The sequence below is a fragment of the Thamnophis sirtalis genome, unplaced genomic scaffold (genome assembly GCF_051295495.1).
Source record: "Thamnophis sirtalis isolate CommonGarterSnake01/CBP01778 unplaced genomic scaffold, rThaSir2_p1.2 scaffold_4, whole genome shotgun sequence".
In the NCBI taxonomy this organism is placed as follows: domain Eukaryota; kingdom Metazoa; phylum Chordata; class Lepidosauria; order Squamata; family Natricidae; genus Thamnophis; species Thamnophis sirtalis.
In genome coordinates this window covers 113,377,382-113,398,238 of record NW_028261384.1, presented here as the reverse complement: position 1 = coordinate 113,398,238, position 20,857 = coordinate 113,377,382, and the positions used below count along the sequence as shown (strand labels likewise).

The 20,857-nt window shown below is 38.9% G+C and overlaps 1 protein-coding gene across 1 annotated transcript; it reads right to left on the bottom strand.

The window, feature by feature from the left end:
* Positions 1-1,820: 1,820 nt before the first annotated feature.
* On the bottom strand, positions 1,821-20,239 carry LOC148046257 (vomeronasal type-2 receptor 26-like). Its single transcript, XM_087714626.1, has 6 exons — positions 20,064-20,239; positions 18,718-19,000; positions 14,706-15,554; positions 12,050-12,277; positions 10,553-10,679; positions 1,821-2,722 (listed from the first exon to the last, which is right to left on the bottom strand). Exons 1-6 carry the CDS (start codon positions 20,237-20,239, stop codon positions 1,821-1,823), a joined length of 2,565 nt encoding a protein of 854 aa, XP_087570752.1.
* Between the last annotated feature and the right edge of the window lie 618 nt (positions 20,240-20,857).

Sequence of the window (20,857 nt, the reverse complement as noted above, 5' to 3'; positions counted from 1 at the left end):
ATTAAAATCCAGAAGCCAAAGGGCCAAGAAAAATATGTTAGGGTCTCCAAGGGAAACATTACAGTATCATGTAATGTTACTGTACAATCCATAGTTTGCAGTTCATTTCCCGCTTAGAGAAAGGGTGGGGCATTATACTTAGCATCTACTGAAGACCTCACTACTACATATAGGCAGAATCATGTTGGATAAAGCAAGACCTCAGCTGATTGTTGTGGCATGATGGCGCCAGAGTTTCAATTTGAGATAGGTAGCCTATTTGCAGATTAAGCCAAGAAATACAAAATAGATATTATATTGTAATAGGTCCTGATTACTCATCTACCAGCCATGTCAAATAGTTTTGCTATTAATACCCTAAAATGATGGAAATGAGACACATGTCAAGAAGTCATAGTATTTAGAATAATAGAGTTGGAAGTGACCTCAGAGATCTTCTAGTCCAAACCCCTGCTCTAGCAGGAGACCCTATGTCATTTTACACAAATGGTTATCCAGTCTCTTTTTGAAAGCCATCAGTGATGAAGCATCTACAACCTCTGATGGCAAGCTATTCCATTGGTTGATTGTTCTCACAGTTAGGAGCTTCTCCTTAGTTCAAGGTTGTTACTCTCTTTTGTTAATTTCCAACCATTGTTTCTTGTATTGTGTTTTGGCACTTTGAAAAAATAGTTAACCCCCCTCATCTTTGTAGGAGCTCTTCAAATATTGGGACAGGGCTATCAAGCCACCCCTAGCCTTTCTTTGCATTACACTAGACACACCCAATTCCTGTAATCATGGTATGTTTTAGCATCCAGCACTTTAGTCATTCTTGTTGCTCTTCTCTGCATTATTTGCAGAGACTCGGTGTCTTTTTATATCATGTTGATCAGAACTGGATGCAATATTCCACTTGGAAGATGCATCCAGTCATTTGTATTCAAATGGAACCCAGAGCAAGTCTCTCTGATAATTATCCCTAGTAGTTTCATATAGATCATCCAAGATGGCCCTAAAGGAAGCTACTAAATCTACTGTCTCAAACCTGACAATCTAATACTTGCATCACCATGAGTATCCCGCACTCTCAAATCCCATTTCCCTAAGGCCGGGAGATGCAACTAGATTTAAGAAACAAACGACAAGGAACTTAATAGGACCTCTTCCAATATACAAAGTTTATTGAAGGCATCAGGTTTCATGAAGTGCATCCCACATTAACAGATGCATATAGTGGCTAGATGGATTTACTTTTATTTAGTCATTTAAATAATGTTTATGGGTACTCATCTAAACAATAGTGTACAGCAATAGCAAGTTGCAATTTTAGTGCTGTGAAGCTCAACTGAAATTCTTCGTTACAGCATCAGACTACAATAGAATCATGTGGGGGGGAGAGAGGTGTGCATTAGTGTAAAAGGAGAAAATGGCCTAGAAAACATGGAAGCTTCAATATGTAAAAGTATGTACACAAGCAATGACCATATTGTGTTGACTACAATGGATTATTGAGACATTCTTAGTACGTATATTCTAAAATAGAAAACTTCCAAGAACCTTCTATTTAATAAGTACAAGACAAAAGATTTCATAACATAAAAATATAAATTAATAAAAATGGAAAATTAAAACAAAACATACTAAAGTGAGAAATAGCAGAAATAAGCAGTTATGTTTTCATTATTTGAAAGTCCTCTTAACAAGTTGTTCCTATGTGTTTACTTCTGGCTTAATAATTATTACATAACATTTAAGGAAATATATGCAGCCTATTAAACCAGCACTGGAAGCCAAAATAGAGAAGCACCATGTATTTGAGAAAAGAAAAGTTTCATTTATTAAGAGTTTCTCCTAATAAGTTGTTCCCTGTTGTTTAACTCTGGTTTAAAAATAATTATATAACATTTGGGGAAATATATGCAGCCCAGCAATCCAGCACTGGAAGCCAAAATAGAGAAAACCTCCACAGCCACCATGTATTTGCCTTTGGTGCTCAGGTAAGATGGAACAAAAGAGAGCCATACACTACAGAAGATTAGCATGCTAAATGTGAGACATTTGGCTTCATTGAAACTACTGGGAAGCTTCCTTGAGAAAAAGGCTACTGTGAAACTGGCAGCTGCCAGGAAGCCCATATAACCAAGAACACAGTAGAACATAGTAGCCGAGCCTTCGTTGCATCGCATTATAATTTCCTCAGTTTCTGAATGGTTATCAACATCAGGAAAAGGGGGATATATGAAGAGCCACACAATACAGATGCCTGCTTGAATCAGGGAACAAGTAAGAACAATGAAGGTGGTCAGGCCTTTTCCCACCCATTTCCTCATTCTGGATCCTGGCTTGGTGGCCATGAAAGCCAAAACCACAGTGATGGTCTTTGCTAGAACACAAGACACAGCCACTGAGAAGATGATGCCAAAGCTAATTTGTCTGAAGAGACATATTATATTGCCAGGTGCAGCAAGGAACTGCAGTGAGCAAAGGAAGCAGAGAAGGAGGGAGATGAGCAGAATGTAGGTCAGGTTTCGGTTATTGGCCTTGACAATGGGAGTATGGTGATATTTCAAAAATGTTGACAACACCAATATTGTGCAAAAAGAAAAAGAGAGAGCCAGAATAACTAGACTTCTTCCCATTGGTTCTTCATAGGATAAGAAAGATATTCTCTTTGGAATACATGAATCTTGGTCTTTGTTTGGATATTGGTCTTCTGGACATTCAGAACAGTCATCCATATCTGTAAGAGGGGTTTTTTTAAAAAAAAAAATTCCTGTATTATAATTTCATTATACTTTTTATTGTATATGATTTTTTAGTATCTTTCTTCTTTTTCCATGATTTCATCCATGGCACCAATACTATCAGCTGATTTTTGTACTCATTGCTATCTTTCAACATTTGGTATACTGGTTAATAAATGAAAATTAAGAGATTAGTAATAAGTCCATTAATTGTTTGGAATAAACTTTAATAAATAGCAACTTTAATTTAATATCAAAACACTTTTAGTATGACCTTATTAGGTGATCAAAGATCAGTATCTACTGTATCTCTATCTATATTGCTTCTATTCAAATTCTTTAATAAAAATTTGAATAGAAACAATATACGTAGAGATAAAACTCTGTGTCTTCCATGCATGAAGAAGAATTTGATTGGACAGATTGAATAAATACTTAATATCCCAAGCCTACATGTAAATGAAAATATAATTGGTTTTTGGGAAGTAGAATTAGTAATTTAGTAATTTAGTAATTTATTAAATTTGTATGCTGGCCAATCCTGTAGGACTCTGGGCGGCTTACAGAAACAAGTTAAAAATAAAAAAGATACAATTTTAAAACAACACACCATACATTCCGTCTAGGTGGGGCTGGACCTTGTTCAACAGCCCCAGGCCTGCCGGAATAGCCAGGTTTTGGTGGCTTTTTGGAAGGCTGAGAGAGTGGAAATGGTCCAGATCTCCACGGGTAGATCGTTCCACAGGGCCGGAGCAGCTACAGAGAAGGCCCTCCCCCAAGGGGTCACCAGCTGGCATTGTCCGGCCGATGGCACCCGGAGGAGGCCCAACCTGTGAGATCTTATTGGTTGTTGTGAGGTGGCAGGAGGCGGTCTCTCAGATAGCCAGGTCCTAAGCCATGTAGGGCTATGATAGTAATGACTAGCACCTTGAAGCACGTTCGGAGACCAATAGAAAGCCAGTGCAGCTTGTGGAGGATGGGTGTAACATGGATGTATCTAGGTACACCAGATATCACCCACGCGGCTGCATTCTGGACCATCTGTAGTCTCCAAACACTTTTCAGGGGCAGGCCCATGTAGAGCGCATTACAGTAATCAAGCCTTGAGGTGACGAGGCAAGAGTGACCATTCGAAGTGCCTCCCGGTCCAGGTAGGGCCGCAACTGGTGCACCAGGCAAACCTGGGCAAACCCCCCCCTGGTCACAGCTGACAGGTGGTGTTCTAACGTCAGCTGCGAATCCAGGAGGACACCCAACTTGCAGACCCTCTCTGAGGGGTGTAGGGGTGCATATACCCCCCAGGCTAAGGGATGGAATGGCTGGACTATCCTTAGGAGGCAACATGAATAGCCACTCGGTTTTGTCTGGATTGAGTGCAAGCTTGTTCACTCCCATCCAGACCCTGACAGCCTCCAGGCACTGGCACATCACTTCCACCACTTTGCTGAGTTGGCACGGGGCGGACAGATACAATTGAGTATCATCTGCATATTGATGATATTTAATCCCGTGCCGGCGTATGATCTCACCCAGTGGCTTCATGTAGATATTAAATAGGAGGGGGGACAGGACCGAGCCCTGTGGCACCCCATATTTGAGGGACCTAGGGGTCGACCTCTGTACTCCAACCAACACTCCGTCAAAGATTCTTTTATTACATTTTCATTTTCCTTTGTACAATCACTTAAATACTGTGCAGTTAAAAAAAGAAGAAGCAATAAACAACTCATAACACTTCTATCCTACATACACCCTTCCTTCTACCCCTCCAACTTTCATTTCTCCCTTCCAACAATCCCCTCTTCTACTTCCCCTCCCCCTCAACCATTCCTTTCTCCCCTTCCCACCATCTCACCCTCCTTACATTCCCTTCTCACTCCCTCTTAATTCCCCCCTCTTCTTTCCCTCTACACCTCGCTTCGGTGTATTTCTAGTATTCATTGGTCTATTTGTTTTGTACTAAAACAAAAGAAAAATAAAAGGAAAAAAAAGAAGAAAAGAAAAAAAAAGAAAAAAAAGCAACAGTATCCAAGTGCATTCATTGTTCTGAAAATTGAGTCTATATTTCCACCCTCCCCCCCACCCACCCACTGAACCCCCCTCCCTGACCCCCTTCCGACTTCCCAGGTCCCATTCCCGGCATCGTTCTTTATCAAGCAAAGTCTGGAGTATATTGAAACCAGATAGATTAGAAGTTACAAAATAATAAAAAATAATAAAAAATAAAGAACAAAAAAGAAAAGAATAATAAAAAGAAAAAAAGGGGGGAAACCCCCCCCCCAAGAAAGAGAAGTCAATATACTCTCTAACATTAAACTCAGCTTCTCATTATTTTTAAAATCTTAAACAATGTCTTTACCTGCTTCCGCATATAAATTCTATACCTCCCATCCTGCCTTTACCCGTGTCCGCATATATATTTTATCCTCATCCATTGCTCCTCTCATATTTACTCCACCCTCGTGTAGACTCTCCAGATAATCTTTCTTAACCTTGTATTCAAATAACAATTTATACAAAAATCAGCTTACATTCTGGATCAAGGTAATCTAATTGAACTTTCACTACCCTTCCATCTACCCCACGCCACCCGACTCCATTCATCCCAAACCACAATCCAAGAAAACTACGATCTCCGCTCTCCTCGCCCCAAAGAATAGATCATGCACAGTTTAAATTAAGATTCAAACAAGTCTTATATAAGTCCCATACAATATATGTCCAAATTCAGCACCGCTTCTTTCAGTCTCAATATCTCTTCATCGGTATACAGCTTTGTCATTTTATACCAGACAGGAGTCCTGAAATTTTATTCAAATTAAAAATTTAAGAAGTATTTTAAAGGCATAGCTGGATCTTTATTCTTTACTCTTCTGCCCTTTCGGAAGGGGAAAGCAACACCCTCCGGCTTGTAGCCACGTGTCCCGCTTCTTATCTTCTCCTTCTCCTTGTCTTTCTCCAAGTCCAGGTGAATCAGGAAGTCCCGCCTTCAGAGTTTTGTAGTAGAAATCTCGGGCTTCGCAAACAGAATTGAGGCGATATTTTTGGTTCTCAAATGTGACTGTGATACCAGATGGCACTTCCCATTTATATTGTATCTGAGAATCTCTGAGTTTTTCAGTTAAGAAGGTGTAGTCTCTCCTTGCTCTTAATATTTGAGATGGTATTTCTTTAAAAACAATCAAGTCCTGTCCATCGATTCGCAGCCTGTTATTGTAGAACTTCTGTATTATCGCATTTCTGGATTCTCTTGTGGTGAAATATATAATTATGTCCCTTGGAAGCTGTCGTTGTTTTGCTACACACGAGTTCTGGCGATAAATTTTTTGAATCTGCCAATCAAAGTTAAATCCTGGACTTCCCACCGAACGTCTGAAAGCCTCAAAAAAGGTCTGTTTCAAATTCTCCTGTTCCTTTTCACGCAATCCTCTGACTCTTATTGCAAACGCAGTCTTATTGTAATTTATCATGACGAGTTGTTTTTGAGCATTTTCAACTTCCTGTTGTAACGTTTGAATTTTAGATGTCAAATCAGAATTCGTTTTTTCCAAAAGTTCCAATTTGTCCTCCATTTCAGAAACATAGTCTGTCATAACAGTCATAACTCTGATCGTATCTTCCCTTGTTTGAGCAATCTTGGCGTCCAGTTTATCATATAAGTCTGATAAAAGTTGTTTAATTTCCTGTCTGAACTCTTTAAGGGTTTCAAAAAGAAATTCTTGCGTTAAGAGATCTCCAGTAGAGGGCGTGGGAGGCAAGGGCAGCGATTTTGTAACAATTTCTTGAGATGTATTATTAAGGAAACGCTTAGACTGCTTCGATTTGGGAGCCATTGTATAAAACGCACAAACAAACAAAGTCTCTGCTCCCCTCGGTTTTAAATGGGATACTATTTATAGACTTTTAACAGTTAATAAGGAGAAGTCTTCAGGAGAATAGAGCTGATTGAGTGTGTCATATATCAAACGCAGAAGCTATAAAATCGCCATCTTGTAACGCAGCTGGATAAGAAAGCCTTTTACAAAATTGAAGCTGGTATTTTGAATAGTAATAAGAAAAAAATTTACAACTTCAAGTTAATATTTGGTTTTGAAGCCATTTCAAAATTTATCTGCCTGCAGTTAATAAAACTCTATTGCCTGAATATGCAGCTTTAAGTAAAGAGGCTGAGTTCCCCTTTTATTTTGAAGTTTAAGGCTTGGCAAAACTTTCAGTGAGTAAACATTGTAACAAGACCGTTCAGCAGATTCATCACCATTTAACTTCCAGATAAGCAAAGTTAATAAAGGAGTAAAATTCTTGTAGAAGTGAAACTAATTAAAAAGCTTCTGCTGGCCTATTGTGAAACCAAAACATATGATAAGCAATCTCTTTTGTTTTGAATTCTTGTGAATTCTTGTGAGAATTAACAAAAAGTGTTCATTATTACCGGAGAAACCAGCCTGCTCGGCGCCATTTTAAAAGCCTCTAAGTAAATAATTTTTCGGAGGAGAAAAAGAAAAGAAGCTAAAATGTTGATAAACAATTATTGTCCACGGAAACAGATTCAGCTCGTGATAAGATTAAATCAAACAAAACTTTGAACTGAGTGGGGGAGACCTACTTTGTCCTGCACAAGGCAGTTTGAAATTCCCAGCATGGACAGCCGTTCTGCCTTGGGCTAGCCCCCCTTTCCCTGCAAGCACAAAAGCTGCAAAAATTGAAGAGCATTTGCCAGCAAAACAATTTCTTCTTTCCTTCTTGCCTGAAGGATAAGAAAACCTGATAAGATGTCAGATGGAAGATCCTCTAAACAGGTACGTAGCCAGGAATTTGGAGGCAGCTGATTTTTTTGCTGCCACCACCAGCAGGCTCCTCCCAGGAAGCCCTGTACTCCAACCAACACTGACTTCGACCTGTCCGAGAGGTAGGAGGAGAACCACCATAAGACAGTGCCTCCCACTCCCACCTCCCATAACCGTCGCAGAAGGATACCATGGTCGATGGTATCGAAGGCTGCTGAGAGGTCAAGGAGCACCAGGATAGAGGAATTTCCTCTATCCCTAGCCTGCCAGAGATCATCGGTCAGCGCAACCAAAGCAGTTTTGGTGCAGTAACCAGGCCTGAAACCCGACTGAAAGAGATCCAGATAGTCTGCTTCATCCAAGGTCCATCGGAGTTGAAAGGCCACCACCTTCTCAACAACCTTCCCTACAAAAGGGAGGTTGGAGACTGGATGGTAGTTATTAAGGATAACTGGGTTCAGGGAAGGCTTCTTAAGGAGGGGTCTTACCACCGCATCCTTTAAAGGGTGCGGGAAAGATCCCTCCTGAAGAGAAGTGTTAACAATCCTCTGGAGCCAGCCTCGTGTCACCTCCCTGCTGGTCGAGACCAGCCAGGAGGGACGGGGGTCCAGTAAGCAGGTGGAGGCACTCACCGCTCCCATGGCCTTGTCCACTTCCTCAGGAGTGACAAGCTGGAACTCACTCTAAGAAATCCGATCAAGGCCCTCCCCCCGGCACCTCGTCTGGTACTGTCCAAGTGGAGTCCAGGTCCGTCCGAATCCAAGCGACTTTATCCGACAGAAACTGAACATTCTTCCTCAGCTCTTCCCTGTAAGGGCTCTCCCGCACCCCTCCCTTTCAGGAGGGAGTGGGTTATCCTAAACAGGGCGGCTGGGCGAGATTCTGCGGACGCAATAAGAGCAGAAAAATGAGCACATTTTGCCGCCCATATCGCCACTAAATAAGTCCTAATAAAGGCTCTTAGTTGTGTTTGGTCAGTTTCTGAGTTACTAGCCCTCCAACGTCACTCTAGGCATCTCTTTTGGCACTTCATCTCCCGGAGTTCCTTGGTAAACCAAGGAGCCCTCCTGGATCCACTGCCGTGGAGAGGCCGCAAAGGCGAGATCTGGTCCAGAGCCTCAGCCGCCGCTGTATTCCAGGCAGCGACCAAGGACTCTGCCGGATTGTGGGCAAGGGAGTCAGGTATCTCTCCAAGTGCCGTCTGAAATCCCAAAGGGTCCATCAGGCGCCTGGGACGGAACCACCTAATCGGTTCCCCCTCCCTGCAGTGGGGGAGTAGTTTCCGAAAGTCAAGCCTCAATAGGAAGTAATCTGACAAGGACAAGGGCGAGATCTCAATGCCCTTCAATTCCAGATCAAGTCTCCACTGTCCCGAGAGAAACACGAGGTCGAGCGTGTGACCCGCTGTATGAGTCGGACCCTGAATTACCTGGGTCAAGTCCATGGTTGTCATGGAAGCCATGAACTCCTGCGCTCCATCCGAGCGTTCACCAAGAGATGGCAGATTGAAATCCCCCAGTACTATCAGCCTGGGGAACTCAACCGCCAGTCCGGCTACTGACTCAAGGAGTGTAAGCAGGGCTGTTGTAACGCAGCTGGGAGATAGAAACAAGCCCACTTGACCCAATTCAGAGATAGCTCATCAATTGTAGATATTATTCCTGTATTCCATATTTTCAGGCAGATATGTGTGAAAAAATAAAACCTTGACCCTAATAAATTTTATTTTTGTTCTTGATTCATAATTTTTGTAGGAGAAAAACCTCTCAACATGTGTTGAGAGGCGTAAGTGCATTTTATCATTGGCAGTTCTATATTCACTTGAAAAGTGTCTGGAAACCCTAACTGGTTCAAAATGCAACAGCCTATATGATTTTTGGCAGGCCCAGTTTTGCATACCATTTCAAAATGGCTGCCAATTTTCTTCTGGGTACAATTTAAGGTATTGGTTACTTTTAAAGACTTATATGACTTGAGATGAGGTTATATGAAGGCCTGACTCTCCCTACTTACATTCATCCAACCCACCATAGCAGAAAGGCAGAAAATATTGCATCTCTCCTCTTTTAAGGAAGTACATCTAATCGACTCCTACAGAAGGGCCTTCTCCAAAGTGGTTCATTCACTGTAACATCATTCCCTAGGTCCCACTTTGACACTCTTTCACAAGGTCCTGAAGATCTGGTTTTATCAATTGGCTTGGGGATGCCAGAGTAGAATGGCATTCATCAAGATGATTGCTGTCACAAAAGAGGTGATGGGGTTATAGGGTTTTATTATTGTATATTAAGTTTTTTGTAAGCCACCCAAGGTCACTGACAGTGAGTGGGTGGCCATATAAATTTTCTAAAAAAAATAAAATAAATAGGTAAATAATTTTTTTCCTGAAGGAATGATAAGAGATTGATTTGTCATTAAACTACTGAAAAGTGTCTCAAGTGTTTCCAGCCCCTTAAAGCAAATGTTGTAAAAGATATGTTGATGTGCTCTGTTTTATCAGTTGATATAGTGGGAAAGCCACGATGCTCAATTCAGGTAATACAATCCAAGGAAATTAAACTTCACTTAATAACTCTTTCTCTTTTCTTTTTAAGTGAAAGTTGAGGGGGGAATTCTGTTAATAAATGCAGGTAGTCCTTGACTTAAACTATTTATTTCGCATGAGCATTTGTGACCATTAAAAGTTATAATAGCCCTGAAAAAAGTGACATATGACCATTTTTAATGCATTCAACTGTAGCAGCATCCCCATGGATACATGATCAAAATTCAGATGCTTGGCAACTGGTTCATATTTATGACTCTTCCTATTTTCCAGGGTCATGTGATCCCCTTTTATGACTGTCTAACAAAGTCAACAGGCAAGCCAGATTCACTTACTAACTGAACATTCATTTAACAACTGTAGCAAGAAAGATCATAATATGGCACAAAACTCACTTAATAACTGTCTCACAATTATCCATTTCATACTTACATATTAATGGATCTGCTTGGTACATCCTGCAGTATTACAATATCTTATTTCATAATGTCTCTTACCAATCAGTCTTGACATCTTCCCTTTAGGACATGGAAGGCAATCAAAGCAGCAAAACTGTTTCCCCTCCTGCTTTCTCCTGAAATTACCAGGGAGGCACCTCTTAGTACATAGAGAAGTAGGCAATGTCTGGCCCAGAAAGAGGGAAATATGTATATATTAGCATTCTTACAACTTATTTGCAAACAGAAAAAAATTACTATAAAAATCATATGGTTCTTGACTCTACAATTAAGAGGTAGTCAGTTTACCAAGCAATTGATATATCTTAAATCCATAAGCAGTAACAAGCAACTTTTAAATAAGTTCAAATCTCTCTGTAATTTGGAGTCCTTGGTGCTCTTGGAGCTTGGTTGTATTCTTAAAGTTGTTTACGTACTCGATTAACTAATAACTCAAAACATAAACTACAATTAAATCATAAAAACATTTTAAAACATTAAAAGTAAAAAAAAAACATACCTAATTTATGTAAGCTAGATATCTGTCTCATTAACAATATAATCAGGGGATGGTGCTCTTGGTGTATGTAGCTCCCTGGGCTCAAAAGCCTAACCAGTTTTTTAAAGCTTTATGAAAGGCTTGGTGCCATTGTAATATTTGGAGGATGTTCCACAGAGGAGGGGCCACCCCAGAAAAGCTAACCTTCTAATCCCTGCCAACTGACATTCTTTGGCTGATGGAATGTACAGAATGCCCATCCAATTTTACCTGGCTGGTTGGTAGAAAAGACTATAAAAAAGGCACTCATTCAGATACCTGGTCGAAAGCCATGTAGAGCTTTATACCAGAACCTTAAATTTCACCTGGGAACAAACTGACAATCAGTGTAGTTGACTCTGAGGAGTGAGACATTTTAGGTGTGCCAGATATATAGCATCTATTATTACCCGTGCAGCTGCATTCTGCACCAGTTGAAGTTTCCAAATGGTCTTCAAGGGCAGAACTTCGTAGAATGTGTTACAGTAGTCTAATCTAGAGGTTACAAGGGCATGAATTACTTTGATCAGGGCCTCATGGTCCAGGTATGGATGCAACTGGTGCAACACTCAAATGTGTGCAAAGGCCCTCCTGGCCACTGCTGCCTCCTCTTCCCTCGGTGACATTGCTTACAATTTTTTTTCCAGATTTATGCAACTTCAAAATCATCATACCCAACTTTACAACCTTTGTAACAACTGCAGTTGTTAAGTGAATTAAACAGTCATTAAGTATATCCAACACTGAATGTTTGTCAGAATCTATGTGACAAAGTCACAAATGATATTCACATGACCCTAGGATGCTGCAACCATCATAATTATATCTCAGTTTCACAGCATCCAAATTTTGATGACAATTGTCAGGAATGTTTCAATGATGAGTGTGAAGATCCGTCATAAATTACATTTTTCAGTGCCATTGTAACTTTGAATAGTCACGAAATGAATAGCTGTAAATCAAGGACAAACATATATTAAATAACATCCAGATATAATTATCTGCATTCACCAACCTACTTGGTTGAAAGTTTTGTGCCAGATGATGGCTTCATCATGAATGATGAGCTTTTTGCCCTCAGATGTCCAGGGATTCAGTTTCCCAACTTTCATTCGATGGAAGGACTGGTTGGGGAATGTGACCCAGTTTATAACATCAAATCCTACTATCAGTTCCCTCTGCTGATCAAACAAAATCTCATCTCCAACACTGTTATTAAATGAAATGCTTTTTAGAAACTGGTGGAGCTGAATATCAAATAATACACAAGAAATGGTCATAATGTCATTAATGAGTAAAAATTTCCTAATATGTAACAGCATCTCATTAAGAAATGTCGAATATTCTGATATTGGAAATTATATTTTTTCCTGAATACATTTCAATTTTCTTAAAGATTCCATATTCATCTAAAAATGGTCTCAAAATAGTCTACAATTCCCTATCACTTTTTATTTAATGCAGATCAAAAGAAACATTTTCTGCCTTCCAATAGAAACCTAATTAGAATTGAGAATCTGGAATAATTTCTGAAAATATGTTTGGCTTGGCTTGAAAGGGCTCACTGTCTTCTAAGAAGCTTCACAGAAGATTATAAGAAGCTTAAGGAGACTTGATGCGTATCAAGAATACATTAGATCTTACTTTTCATGAGTGCAACTTCCTATTAGAAGATTTTAATCTTTCAGATTATGAATGGACTAACATCATGTAATTCTGAGATATTCATGCATAGAAGGAATCGGTTAAGGTTTTAGCTTGGGTACAGCTTGGGTATACAGAGAAAGTGATGGCCTTTCAACTCCGATGGACATTGGATGAAGCAGATTATCTGGATCCCTTTCAGTCGGGGTTCAGGCCTAGTTATGGCACTGAAACTCATTTGGTCGTGCTGATCGATGATCACTGGCAGGCCAGGGATAGAGGAAATTCCTCTATCCTAGTTCTTCTTGGCCTCTCAGCGGCCTTCGATACCATCGACCATGGTATACTTCTGTGGCGGTTATGGGAGGTGGGAGTGGGAGGTACTGTTTTACGGTGGTTCTCCTCCCACCTCTCGGACAAGTCGCAGTCAGTGTTGGTTGGAGGACAGAGATCGACCCCTAGGCTCCTCAAATATAGGGTGCTGCAGGTTTCGATCCTGTCCCCCCTCCTATTCAATATCTACATGAAGCCACTGGGTGAGATCATACGCCGGCAGGGATCAAATATCATCAATATGCGGACGATACGCAATTGTATCTGTCTGCCCCGTGCCAACTCAGCGAAGCAGTGGAAGTGATGTCCCAGTGCCTGGAGGCTGTCAGGGTCTGGATGGGAGCAAACAAGCTTGCACTCAACCCAGACAGGACCAAGTGGCTATTGATGCTTCCTCCCAAGGACAGTCCAGACATTCCACCACTTAGCCTGGGGGGTGAAATTATACACCCCTCAGAGAGGGCCCGCAATTTGGGTGTCCTCCTGGACCCGCAGCTGACATTAGAACACCATCTGTCAGCTGTGACCAGGGGTCTTTTGCCCAGGTTCGCCTGGTGCACCAGTTGCGGCCCTATCTGGACCGGGAGGCACTTCGAATGGTCACTCACACCCTTGTCACTGGATTACTGTAATGCGCTCTACATGGGGCTGCCCCTGAAGAGTGTTTGAAGACTGCGGTTGGTCCAGAATGCAGCCGCATGAGCGATATTGGGTGTACCTAGATACACCCATGTTACACCCATCCTCCGTGAGCTGCACTGAGTCCCTATTGGTCTCCGAACGCGCTTCAAGGTGCTAGTTGTTACTTTTAAAGTCCTACATGGTTTAGGACCTGGCTACCTGACAGACCGCCTCCTGCCACACACCTCCCAATGACCAACTAGATCTCACAGGTTGGGCCTCCTCCAGATACCGTTGACCGGACAATGCCGGCTGGCGACTCCCTGGGGGAGAGCCTTCTCTGTAGCTGTGCCAGCCCTGTGGAATGATCTCCCCGTAGAGATCCAGACCCTTACCACTCTCCCAGCCTTCCGTAAAGCCACCAAGACCTGGCTGTTCCGTCAGGCCTCGGGCTGTTGATCAATGTCCAGCCCCACCTACACTGAATGGATGATGTGCAATTTTAATAATGTACCTTTATTTTTAAATTTTTTAATGTTTTTACCTGTCTGTAAGCCGCTCAGAGTCCCTAGGGAGTGGGCGGCATACAACTTTTATTAAATAAATAAATAAATAAATAAATAAATAAATAAATAAATAAATAAATAAATAAATAAATTTTCTTTTTGGCATCAAGTTTTAGAATGTGTTGGAGATCTTCTAAAAATCAAATGCCACAAAATAGTCCACATATAGTGTGGAAAAATGTCCTTTTGAATTTATTTTCAATGTATTCCTTTTCCTAATGTGCATGATATTTTTGTCTTGATTTTATTATTTTACTTATTCTCCTTTTTCTTACCGGTATTTTCATTGTATTTCATTAAATTAATAAAAACAATGTTGGACGTTGTTTGTGTTTCAGAGATAGGAAAAACTACAATTTCTGTCTCCTGAAATGTGCAGAAATTTTTAGTAAGTTTGTATGTCTATGAAATTGTACTGGAAGTCATAATATAATAAATCTAATACCAATTTATTGACTATGCATATATAAAGACTATGAATAGATTAAAGGATGAGAGCTCAAGTCTATACCTGCCATGAATGCTGAGCCTGAAGATTTAATTTTCCTCTCCACAGGTTTCTTTCCTGTTTTTGTTTAATCTGCAGGGCATGTAAAGTATGAGCTACAACATACACTGCATTGTATATATTGTAACTGTGTCCAGTCATGCTCATTTCAAAAAAAGCACTCGGGATGTCCTCCAATTTCTCCTTCAGAGTACAAAGGTCACCATCATTGTCTTTCACCAAGGGACTGGGAAAGGAACAGTCAAATGCATGTACCCACACATCTTTGATAAAGCCATCTTCTTTTGATGAGAAATGGTCCCTTGCCTGAACAAAATGTTGAAATCCAGGAATTTCATTGGAATGAACTGAAAAGGACAGGGACCCATGAATATCTCGAATATCCCAGCTCCTTTGGTAAAGCACTGATGCAACATCCATCTGGGAGGCCATGATCCACACCTTACCTTTAGGTTCTAGGGACACTAGTTCCATTTTAGGAAGCTGCAGCAGTAACCTCAAATGCAGAAGTGTTCTTTCATAGACAATCACTGCTTTGGCTTTGCTGTTCATTGAAAGATAATACATTTCTATTAGCCAATCTAGATCATCAAAAATGCTGCTGATATAAATTGGTCTTATCTTTTTTAGGAAGGCAATACAAATGCCATGAAGAGGAAACAGTGAAAACGTCATTCTCACAAATCTTCCATTATCATCATCTTCTTTTACAAGAATCCCAACCCAGGTCCATCCAAAGTGCAAAAGCAGATAACACAAACCTTTGTATTCATAACTTTCATTAGGGACCATTTGATAGAAGGAAAAAGATTCACTTTGATCTGGCATCTCTGGATATGATCCATATATTATCTATAATAATAATAATAAGAAGAAGAAGAAGAAAAATAAGGTCACAATCATAGACATCGCAATACCAGGTGATAGCAGGGTCGCCGAGAAGGAACATGAAAAAATCGCGAAATACCAGGATTTAAAAATCGAAATTCAACGACTATGGCACAAACCAGCAGTGGTAATTCCAGTGGTAATTGGCACACTGGCTGCTATTCCAAAAGCACTGGAATTACATTTAAAACAGTTAAAAATTGACAAAATCACCATCAGTCAAATGCAAAAAGCCGCACTGCTTGGATCTGCACGCATATTACGAAAATACGTTACGACGTCCTAGGCCCCTGGGTGGGGCCCGACTAGTAACCAATGCCAAATCCGGCGAAACAACTGGCCGCTGTGATACAATTGTATAATAATAATAATAATAATAATAATAATAATAATAATAATAATAATAATAATAATAATAATAATAATAATAGGAGGAGGAGGAGGAGGAGGAGGAGGAGGAGGAAGAAGAAGAAGAAGAAGAAGAAGAAGAAGAAGAAGAAGAAGAAGAAGAAGAAGAAGAAGAAGAAGAAGAAGAAGAAGAAGAAGCAGCAGCAGCACTGCATGGCCAATTTCTGGAAAAAATAAAAGATAAAGTGGACAGTGAACAAACTTCCTTAGTTATGGTTAACAACAGGTACATTAAAGAAAGAAACAGAGTCACTAATCCTGGCTGAGCAAGAACAAGCTATCCGCACAAATGCCATTAAGGCCAAAATAGAAAAATCCTCTGATGATGCCAAATGCAGACTTTGCAAAGAAGCTGATGAAACTGTTGATCACATCCTCAGCTGCTGTAAAAAAATCACTCAGACTGATTATAAATTGCGGCACAATTCAGTAGCACAAATGATCCATTGGAATTTGTGCAAAAATTATAATATTAAAACAGCAACAAACTGGTGGGAACATCAGCCTGAAAAGGTCACCGAAAATCAGATAGTCAAGATCTTCTGGGTTTTCCGTATACAAACAGACAAAATACTGGCGCATAATACACCAGACATGACACTGGTTGAGAAAAATAAGGTCACAATCATAGACATCGCAATACCAGGTGATACCAGGGTCGCCGAGAAGGAACATGAAAAAATCGCAAAATACCAGGACTTAAAAATCGAAATTCAACGACTATGGCACAAACCAGCAGTGGTAATTCCAGTGGTAATTGGCACACTGGCTGCTATTCCAAAAGCACTGGAATTACATTTAAAACAGTTAAAAATTGACAAAATCACCATCAGTCAAATGCAAAAAGCCGCACTGCTTGGATCTGCATGCATATTATGAAAATTACGTTATGATGTCCTAGGCCCCTGGGTGGGGCCTGACTAGTAACCAATGCCAAATCCGGCAAAACAACTGGCCACTGTGATACAATTGTATAATAATAATAATAATAATAAATGAGGCTTTTTAAAGACAACTAAGTCAAAAGCTGAATATAACAAAGAAGTAATTGAGAAGCAAGCTGAAAATTGGAAAAACAAAGCTATGAATAGCCAATACTTGAAAAGTATTGAAGGCAAAGCTGACCAAAAGCTAACTTGGAACTGGTTAAGATCAGAAGCACTGAAAAAAGAAACAGAAGGCTTTATTTTAGCAGCTCAAAATCAAGCATTAGCTGTAATGAGAAACACGAGACAGTCGACCACTTGACCAGTGGGTGTAGCAAATTTCACAAACTGACTACCTACAATGACATGACTCTGTTTCTAAGATCATTCACTGGAAATTTTGCCAAAAGTTTGGATTTGAGTACAGCAAAAACCACTGGGAACATCAGGTTCAGAAGGTTTTAGAGAATGAGAAAGTCAAGATCTTGTGGGACTTCAGAATTCAGACTGACAGGCACTTGGTGCACAATACACCTGACATAACAATACTTGAAAAGGAAAAAGTATGGTTCATTGACATCGCAATTCCTGGAGAAGCACAAATTGGAAATAAACAGCAAGAAAAAATCACAAAGTACCAGGACTTGCAAATTGAAGTTGAGCGGCTGTGGAAAAAGAAATCATGTGTTGTCCCAATTGTAATTGGAGCCCTTGGAGCAATACCTAAAAAGCTACCTCGTTATTTGGAAATTTTAAATTTATCAGACTTGAACATTCTGATTCTAAAAAAAACGACCCTACTTAGAACAGCTTGTATCCTCCGACGTTCCCTTAACAGTTCCTAGGTCTTTGGTTAGGAATCGAGCTGTTGAGCTACCAACCAGTCCCAAAGGCTGTGAATCTCACCAAAGATTAACCAAATAATAATAATAGGTAACAGTTTTTATCGGGGCACTTGGACCATGTCCAAGAATTTTATAAGATACATCAATGGAACTTCAAAAAACGGCGCTTCTCAGAACATCTTATATTTTAAGAAGGTATTTAGTTGATACCTAGGATGCTTGCAGAAAACCGTATCAACCGTTAGCACCAGTCAATGTGATGCCTTTTTGAATATTCAGTTGTCTGAGTGTCATGTTTAATGCATAAAGTATAATAAATTAGTAAATAGTAATTAATGTTGAATGATGATTGGTGATTAGTAATTAGTAAAATTAGAAATTTGGAGAATGGAAGGAAATTACTATTTTTTTCCCATAGAAATAAATAACTGATGGACTAAACCTTCCCAAAATTTAAGTTTAAATGAAAAATTTTAAAGATTGTCATTTTATACAAATATTAAAATTGAATTTTGCATTATATCCAGAGGCATTTTACCCTGTTTTTTGTAATAAAAAATTATCAGGAGGCTACCTTTTGAGGATAAAATCTTCTAAGTACAAGAGAAAAAAATGAGAGAAATATCATCAGGTGTTATTATTTAAGAAATAAGGGTTTTTTCTTAGCTTTTCTCTAAGGAAAAATATTTTATTATATCTGTTACAAATATATGTGATTTATGAACTTTGTAAAAAGTGACCTTGCATATGTGAATATCCTTAATTCATTTAATATTTTATGATTGCACCGCTCGACCATTTAATTTCATTTAAAAAAATAATTTATTAACTTATATTCTTTATTCACTTTATAAAGGATAGATACTGTAGATAATGTTTCCAAATTACAGAAATGTAAAAAGATCAATTATTGCATAATATAATCTAATGATTCATTACAAACCCTACCTGTGGAACTTTGTAGGTTTTCAAGATATCTCCCAATAAAAGAGAAGTTTCAGAATAAAGAGCTCCAATGACTGCGACCAAGTTGTTCTGGAAGCCACATTTATAATTTGGGATCAGTCTCTTTAATGGTGAAAAAAGTTTCATTGTGGCATGATAAGTTCCATCATAGCTGTCAAAAATATTGAAGCCCAAGGTGATGTTGGGCAAGATTTGAGGATTTTCATTGATCTCTTTTATAGCAAATATTAACGCTAAAATATGCTGATAAAACTTAGGCTGAACCCTGCAATTAAAAAGCATTGTAAGAGGTATTCTGTATCTAACAAATAGTATTGTGACAAATGTATCATCTATTAAACTATTCTGTTCTTGACTACAGTGCTTGATCTGTCTTGCCAATGGAATAAACTTTATCACAACAGCACAATGTCTCTCAAATTGTGACATGGTGGACTGACATTTCACATTTCTCATAATATTGCCTGACTCATTTTCTGGTTTATGCCATTTTTGGGTTCTACACTGTTTGTTGTTTTCTTTTGTTTTTGTAATTCTAGAAGCTGAAGAGAAAGACATTTTGAAGTCCTATAGTCTTTCTCAGGAAAGACATTTAAATGACTAATAATATTTTCTGCCTCTTCTGACATTTTGAGGTCAACCCAATGAAATGATGGCTGCAAGACGATTGAGAAGGCTTTGGAAGATGGAGACATAATTAAAATATTTGCCACGTGAAGGTACCAGATAAGGTCATTAATCTATATTTTTAGAGAGAGAGAGAGGTATGCCATCTTATTGTTACTGAGTATAAATGATTTTAAGAACCTATATTAATCTGACAGGGAATACATACTTTAGGTTATTAAAATACACTTTAATTTTTAACAAAAATATAAATATTTTACTGCAAAGATGCCTCTCAAGATGGTATATAATGTAAATAAAAACCATGGTTATAATATTTATAACTAACATATTTTATCAAGTTTCAGCACATCTTAAATCTTCCCTGTGATAAAAAATGAATCCTTTTTCCATGGTAGAAATTGCCATTTTCTTCAAAATTGCTATTCCAATACCAAATCCAATCAGTTAATTAAGTGAGAAAAACTTCAATTAGCAAACTCATGGTTTAATCTGTTTCTATGTTGTAATAATAAATCAGATAATTTAATTCTTCCCAGAAATCCAGTGAAAATGAATAAGAATAAAAAGAATCACCATCTCATTAATGATTAACCTGGAAAATTTACGTATTTCACCCCATACCTAATTCTATTGCTTTGGTGGATTATTATTCCAGAATACAATCTGGAATACTAATCATTATTATATAAAAATCTTACATGGGTTCTCTTATAAATGAATGATGGGGATTTTTAGAAAAGGTAGCTGGATCTGGAGGCATGAAGACAAGAGAAGTAATAGCACCCATGATGAGGTCACTGGACTGGAAATAATTGTGAAGAATAGGGAGAGGATCATTAACCTTGCAATTTTTCATGTCAGACTTGTAAACCATTGCAGTCAAGAATAGGAACAAAGCAATCAAGATCATTATGCCAGATATATGTCCACAATAGAATTGGTTGGATAAAGTTTCAGAATCTTCAAGGTTACATAACAAGGAACTATGCAGTCACCCACTCCTCACAATGCTCAATTTCTTCTGAAACTCTGAAAACAAGTCCTAATAGTCCAGGAACTATTCTGACAGCATTTCACTATAACTAGACTAGCTCCAAATGGGAACTGCCAGAGATTTTATGTACTGCTCATAAACACTAAATTTTGTTCTTGCTATTGTATAAATATTACATATAAGGGCTTTAAATACAGCCATAATTCAGAATTAATAATAGTGCTGCTAATTATATATATGGAGAAAAATAGCAATAATAGCATTTTTATTTCTCTATAGTATTGTGGAAAAAAGGTTTTCTCATGTGTAAATACTTATTATTTCAGTCTGGCTAATAAACATCATTTTCAAAGAATCAACTTCAAAGAAATCCATTTATGAATTAAAAAAACATTTTTTGAGGGAAAAAGAGAATTTTCCTTCTTTTTAGCACATATACTGAGTATTAAGTCAGAATGTCTAGAGATGGCTTTGCCTCCAATTGGGGTGCAATTTCAG

Excerpts from the sequence above, each read along its gene's own strand:
- LOC148046257 (XM_087714626.1), bottom strand. The coding sequence starts at position 20,239 with ATGGTTTACAAGTCTGACATGAAAAATTGCAAGGTTAATGATCCTCTC. Across the intron at positions 15,555-18,717 it reads AAACCTACAAAGTTCCACAG|ATAATATATGGATCATATCC; the intron begins GTAGGGTTTGTA and ends TTATTATTATAG. Across the intron at positions 12,278-14,705 it reads AGGCTCAGCATTCATGGCAG|CTCCACCAGTTTCTAAAAAG; the intron begins GTATAGACTTGA and ends TTTGATATTCAG.